The 7,952-nt window shown below is 33.9% G+C and overlaps 1 protein-coding gene across 1 annotated transcript; it reads right to left on the reverse strand.

Moving 5' to 3' along the window:
- Positions 1-667: 667 nt before the first annotated feature.
- On the reverse strand, positions 668-1,406 carry LOC140448759 (uncharacterized). The gene is made up of 2 exons (XM_072541874.1): positions 1,367-1,406; positions 668-1,233 (listed from the first exon to the last, which is right to left on the reverse strand). Exons 1-2 carry the CDS (start codon positions 1,404-1,406, stop codon positions 668-670), a joined length of 606 nt encoding a protein of 201 aa, XP_072397975.1.
- Positions 1,407-7,952: the final 6,546 nt, after the last annotated feature.

Below are 7,952 nucleotides of genomic sequence, written 5' to 3' on the forward strand. Positions count from 1 at the left end.
TATAATAGAAGTATAACTTCTTACGTTAGTCCTAAGTATACACACTTTTTTTTTCTTAAACTATTAAAAAATTTGTGTGAACTATCCCTAATATTTATAATAGATAACGCTCCATACCATGGCATATTCTTAGAGAAAGAACCAAACATGTCTTCAAACAAGACTGAAATAAAAATTGGGTAACTATGTAACAATAAACTGCCAACCGAATGCCATCCGAAATAGAAACTCATGTACTTTAATTCTTCTCACTGTATGAATCTGAGCTATCACCAGGATTTATTATAATTGGTTGAATGTCAACATTCACCATACTCTTGTCTTGAATATACCATTTTTTGATAATTTCATTAGTATGTCTGACACATTTCTCCCAAATATCTGCATTAAATTGTTCCAGTGCCTTATTCCACATATTTAAAACAGCAGTATCCGAATGCCCATGCCCATCTACACCAATATACTAATTGTAATACGACTTCCAATTTGCTTAAATAATTTTATTGCGTTTAATTCACAGTGATAAGGAGACAGTCTGAACACCTAGGACCATATTCTCGGAGCAACTCGTCAATTACATATATATTTTCTTTTCTGTTATTTTTGGCTATTTGTAGCAATTTGGCTTTAAAAAATGAGCGTCATATTTAATATTATTTGTTATCAATCAACTAATAATTTCATCCTTCCTTGAAGTAGTTGAAGGTTGTTTATTTAAAAGGGCACTGCGGTAAGAATCATGATCCATTACAACCAATGATGGCTCTTCTAAATTAGGTATTAATTGCGTTCTTATCCACTTAGTAAAAAGTTCGTTGTTCATTTCTCCATGATAATCAGCTACGTTAGATTTTGAACAAAACAATAAATTTTCTCCTGAAACAAATCCTTTGCGTGAACCAGCGTGAACAATTACAAAACGTTTACCATTATAACCTCCTGCTTTTCGGACACTTTTGGCACTATTGTCTTGCCAAGTGGAGTAAATCCAAGTTTCATCTAAAAAAACAACTTTTCTTGTAAATACACTTTCAAGATTTTCCATATATTTAAGAAGAAATCTGGCTCTTAGAGCAGCAATACTAGTTTGCTCAATTATTGCTCGTCGATTGTCATCCTTTTTAAATTTAAATCCGATGTCTTTTAACAATGTACTAAGCGATGATTTTCCAATATCCACCAATTCTTCATCCCTTAATTGACAGGTCAAACTCATCAGAGTTATATGTTTCTCTGAAAAAAAAAAAAGAATTAATTATCGTCTTTTATAGCCAAAAATAAGTAGATAGAAAATTTCATGAAAATTGAAGTACCTACCCAGGTTCTTGTTTATCATAAAATTCACACTGAAGAAATCAATACTTACTCTGTTGGTCCATATCATACAGCATATTCCGTACTGCCATTTTTGATGCCTCCCATATCAGTCGTCTTACTTTTAAGACGTCTATTTTTGCCTGGTTTTGACAGGAGGGATTGTTTTCTTTCCTTTTCTTATCGAGTTTATTGTCCGCCGTAATATTTTTAAACAGCGACAACTCTTTTAAAAATAATTATTTAATAGTAATTGATTAACAAACATGCATTTGATATTTTACCCCTTGAACAGATTTTAGAGGCCTCAAAGGTCCTCCAATACTTCTTTCTAACTCAAAATATTCATATAAATTCAACAAAAGTTGAATTACTTTTCTCATTAGCTTAAAAATAAATACTTACCTGAAGTAATCAAGTTAAGAGAGTAACAGTTAGTCGTTCTAACAATAATTATGCTTGAAAATATATAATTCAAATGACATACTCTACATAATACTACAAGTTAAGTAATTTAAAAAACCAAAACAAATTCAAATCAATCAATAAATTCGACAAATGACCTGATGAAAATTATAAACGTTAAAATTTACAGTAAACTAGGTATCAAAGACATGTCGTATTGTTGATCCTTGTTTAACTTATTGTGATTCCTATGGACCAGAGGCTTCCTTTAGCAATACTAGTTTCTGTGAGTAAAAAGAGACCTAGTATAAAAAGTAATTCGTTAATAATTTCATGCATGGGAAAATATGGATTGGACGTACTATACAAGCTAGACTGTGAAGATATGTCAAATTTTCACAATAACAACCAAATAGTAAGTTCTTAGTTACCAGTGGATATGTCAATAATAATTTGTTGTGTCACATCGATTTAGAAGTCTGAACTAGTATCTTTTTGAGAAATATTACCCTAATATAAATGATTTGAAATTACGACAGCACGTCAGAAAAACACCGAATAGAAGTTTTGATGATCTTAGATTCAGGCGATCGTAAAATAAGTAAGGCGGAAGTATCTATCTAGCCATATCTTTAATGAACAATATCCTGATCGAGTACCAATAAGTAAAGCAACGGTAAGCAAAATATTGCATAAATTTAATGATATTGGCAGACCCAGAGGCCTAAATTACATCCATATAATATTAAACTTATACATGAATTTAATAAAGACGACTTTGATAGACGCATGGAATTTTGCGAAAATATGCAAGAATACTAACCGAAATAATGGTATTCGCTCCGTGCGTGACTGACGCGACACCTACCGCCTTCATCTGACAGTTTTGGACCTACCAATTTTCAGGTTAAACATATGATATATGTTTGACATTGTTAAATACAGGCGAAATTGATAATTATTAATAATTAACTTTTTAATTATATTTTTTCAGTTTATGTACAAAATAGATGTAGTATTAGAAACTAGGTTTCTCAAAATGCATCACAATATATCTTTTTAACCCCAAACGGAAAAGAAAGGGAAAAATCTAGTACTGGCAAATCAAGTTTTTCGCGTGAAAGAGCATATAATTAAAAACAGTAATAGTAAAAGGTATGATATAAAAGCTAAAGTCATCAGGCACTCTGCAGTTAGCTTGAAGCCTTATTTAAGGTAAATTATTTAAATATTTCCTATTTTAATTCCATAAAAATGAGGTTATGTGATATTTACTTTTTCATATTAATAGCACGGATCCATCTTTTTCTTTTCTCTAATTTATATGTAATCTTTGGGAACCTATAAAAACTACACTTACTATTTTTGCTATTATTAGTACAATTAAATACACAACATGTATTTGCACACATTTTTGATAAAATTAAAAAGATTCCAATTTTGTCATATTTCGCCGCTACGCACGCCGGCATCGATTCAAGGTACCCCTACCATGGTCATGCACGAAGCGAATAGCGACAAGCTAATTACGAATTAAATTTTTGTATTCAAAAATTAAATAAAACAATCTCATATTAAAATTTACATCTTCGCAAATGGTTTATATACATAAGAAATAGAAATGTGTATTTTTCAATATGTTTATTTAATTACTTATACATTTTAAGTGCGTTGTATTTCTGGGAAACGAAATTAATATAACGACCATCCCTATAATAAAAGTTGATGGTGTCATCCAGGTACCACCAATCACGCACCTCAATGTGCATCGCCCTTCCTTCTGGAACTTATAATTAAATTTAATTGGTTGAGAGATGAAAAAGTTTCATATAAAAGTTAATTTATCTTTAAATATGGGACGTTTTCGGATCTCAGTCAGTCAAGAGTAGTGCGAGTAGTCTCAGTAGTGTCTAGTACATGGTTTTACCCGTGTAGGGTAGCTCTCTAGAGCACTTTGCTCGAAGGGCTCTGCAAACTTTCTAAGACTCTGAAGCTGAGTTTTTTTCTTCTTAGAAAGACTGTGTTTTATTTCCACCACCAATAAAACCATAAAGGCATTGTCTCTTCAAGACAATGCCACAATAAGAGCGTACCGGCTAACTACGCAATATTACACCATATTGCGCAATAGTTAGAACAATTAATAAACATGGAAACTTGCACCAAGTTGCAAACACATTTTCCTACGTTTATTAATTACACCGGAGACGACAATGGCCTGGATTTTAAAAACAAAGAACGCGTATTCTGTGTTGAGTTTTAATAAATAAATATTATTAACACTTTTTTCTACGTTTTAGTCGATTCAATTATTTTTTATTTTTGCTTCCGTGGTAAATAAGTTTATCACACGCTTTCACACCAACCACGGAACATTGGTGAACCCGTGAACGTTTAAAAATAATAGTGTTGATAATATACTTTTGCCGGTTAAAACAGTGAAAATGCAAGATAGTGCCAATAATAAAGCTACAGGAGTGGATCGCGTATCAGTGAAAATCCCACCGTTCTGGGCCAGCAATCATGAAATATGGTTCCTGCAAGTGAAAAACCAATTTGCAATAGCAAAAATTACAAGTGATAAAAATTCAATTATATAGTTGCTCATGTAGAAACGGCATACATATCCGAAGTGAGAAACATCATTGTATCACCAGCTACAGACAGGTATGTAAAGTTAAAAACAGAATTAATTAAGAGACTTAGTGCATCACAACAACAAAAAATTAAAAGATTACTCGAGCATGAAGAATTGGGCGATCAAAGACCTTCTCAATTCTTAAGACATTTACAGTCTTAAGCAGTCACAACGGTACCAGATAATATTATAAGATCTCTGTGGTTAGGTAGACTGCCATCTTCTACACAGACTATTTTTGCTACCCAATCAAACGCTTTTTTAGACACAGTTGCCGAGCTAGCAGATACAGTTTTCGAAGCCGTAGCTCCTATACCCTGGCCGCTTAAAAGATGGAATCCAAGGTCGCATGATCACTCAATGCAAGCATCGACAGGCGCTCGAAACTAGACCTTATGAGAAACTGTTTACACCGTCATTATTTGTGTCATGATACTATAACTTAAATGTTGTATGTATCATGATTTGTGTTTCACTTTCGCTGGCTGGTGAATTTTGTGAAAATGTTTAAAATTAATGTAAATCAATAACCTCTAAAAAACGGTATAAATATATTATAGCAACATTGTTAGTTCGTTTTTGTTGAGCGGTGTAAACGTGGGAAAAGTGGTAACATAGGAAGAGGAATATTTAAGAGTGCGTGCCATTCACATGATCATTCCATCTTTTCAGCGGCTCAACTATAGAACACAAATTTCGGAAACGGCCACTGCTCTTGAAAGCACCATCGGAAAATTTACAGCCGAATTAGCTGAAATGAAAATTTAGCTAGCTAACATCGCCACTGCTCAACCACAAACTAATACATACGTCGTAACCGCAGTACCTCAGGACGAAGACCATACCATAGAAACAGAAGCCACAGCAGGGAACATAATAGTTACATATGTTGGTATCACTACCGTTTTGGTTAGAGGGCTCAAAAGTGCACACCTCCGTGCAAGCACCAGAAAAACTACACTGGCAATCGGCAAGTGTGGCATCCGATCCAAGCACAAAGTCTCGCCGCTTTTTCGTAACAAACTTTAAAACTAAAAAACAATTTTTAATCGACACTGGGGCAGATTTCAGAAAATATGTACGGGGCGCGGGCGAAAATACTACATATGAACTATACGTGGCCAATGATACTGTGATCACAACGTACGGTTATATTAACTTGACATTAAATATCGGATTAAGGCGTGATTTTACGTGGCGTTTCATAGTAGTGGACATTTCGAAGCCTATTATATGAGTTGTTTTTTTATCACATTTCGCTCTCCTAGTAGACATTGCTAACCAGCACTTAATAGACAGTACTAGAACTCTTCGAATGAAGGGGCTCGTTAAAGATTGTTTCGATAGCAGCATAAAGACAATCGCGGAAGTGTTGCGTTACCATATGCTGTTAGCTCAGTTTCCGGAAATCACGCGACCCGCCGGTATTCTGAAAGACATTCAACATCAAACCAAGCACCACATCGATACAACACCAGGTCCACCCGTTTTCTCTAAGCCTCTATGATTAGCACCTGACCAATTGCAGTGGGCTAAAAAAGAATTTGAAAATCTTCTTCGACTAGGCATCATAAGATCATCAAAAAGTAACTGGTCTACACCACTACATATGGTCCCGAAAAAAGGTGAGGAATGGAGACCCTGTGAAGATTATCGACGTCCAAATCAAAGGACTATTCCAGATCGATATCCAATTCCACACATCGAAGACTTCGGTCAGTCGCTAGCTGGTAAGATCATTTTCTCTACAACAGATTTAGTTAGAGCATACAACCAGATACCAGTAGCAACCAAAAAACTTCCGTTACCACTCCATTTGGACTGTAAATATATATATATATATATATATATATATATATATATATATATATATATATATATATATATATATATATATATATATATATATATATATATATATATATATATATATATATATATATATATATATATATATATATATATATATATATATATATATATATATATATATATATATATATATATATATATATATATATATATATATATATATATATATATATATATATATATATATATATATATATATATATATATATATATATATATATATATATATATATATATATATATATATATATATATATATATATATATATATATATATATATATATATATATATATATATATATATATATGCTGTCACTATTTTTCCGGGTTTGACTCCGCGTTGTAAAATGCTGGTTTTCTTGAAAACCATTGTTTTGGCGACGTTTCGGCAAGGTCTCACTTGCCATTCTCAAGCCTGGTGGAACTACTTCTCGTCGTTACTCGATTAGTACTGGTCGACTGGGCATTTCGGCGCTCGTTTAAATACTCTCTCGGCGGCGCGCGGGCTCTTGTGATTGGTCCTGCCTGTGTGCGAGTGGGCGGGGCCTTGTCTGGCGGTTTCGCTGTTTGTTTTTTCTGTGCGTTAACTGAAGTTGAATTTTTTTGGACGGTTCTTTGCAGAGCTGGTTTCCATGTTGTTGGAAGTCTTTGGGCATCATCTCGAGTGTTTAGGTTATTTGGATATTTTTCTATTTCTATGGCTTCCCTGATTATTCGCTTGGTTTTGTGTTCGATGTTCGCTAGCATTGTTGTCTGTTCTAGATCGATTGTGTGTCCTGTTGTTAGGGCATGTTGTGCAAGGGAAGATGTCTTTTCTTGCTTTGCAATAGCGTTTCGATGTTCTTCTCGTCTTACTTGAATTCTTCGATTAGTCTGTCCGATGTAGGATTTGTCGCAGTCTCCACAGGGAATCTTGTACACTCCTTGGTTTTCTAGTGGGATTTTGGTTTTTGCGGAGTTAAGCATATTAGCAATTTTCTTATCCGTGTTGAATATTGTCTCTATTTTATGTTTTCTTAGGACTCTACTGATTTTTTCCGTAGTGCCCTTCACGTACGGTAAAATCGTCTTAGCAATAGGTTTTTCTTTTTCTTCTGTTGATTCTTTGCTTTTTCCTCCTTGTGCCTTTTCAATTGTGTACGTGGTGAAGCCATTTTTTCTTAATGCTGTTTTGACCGTTTTCATTTCTTTGTTCCTGTGTTCTTCATCTGTTAATCTTTCTGATCTTATAGTCAGGGTTTTGATGACTGACTGCAGTTGTGCAGGATGGTGGTGTGAGTCAGCGTGTAGATATCTGTCGGTGTGTGTTGGTTTTCTGTATACCGTGTATCCTAAAGTTCCATCTGTTTTCTTTATTATTAACACATCCAAAAACGGTAGCTGTTGGTCTTTCTCTAGTTCCATAGTAAACTGAATTTTGGGGTGGATGGTATATATATATATATATATATGCCTTTTGTTTTAAGAAACGCAGGACATACCTTCCAGCGTTTTACAGATGAAATTTTACGTGGTCTTGATTTCGCCTACGCCTACATCGATGACATTCTCATTGCATCAGAATCCGAAGAGCAGTATATGTCGTATTTAGAAGAAATTTTCAGAAGACTTAAGCAATTTGGCGTTGTGATTAATCCAGCGAAGTGTCAGTTCAGCAAAAATGAGACTACATTTTTGGGATATACAGTATCAGCAGCAGGACTCAAACCTCCCCAAGAAAAA

The sequence above is a fragment of the Diabrotica undecimpunctata genome, chromosome 8 (assembly GCF_040954645.1).
Source record: "Diabrotica undecimpunctata isolate CICGRU chromosome 8, icDiaUnde3, whole genome shotgun sequence".
Lineage (NCBI taxonomy): Eukaryota > Metazoa > Arthropoda > Insecta > Coleoptera > Chrysomelidae > Diabrotica > Diabrotica undecimpunctata.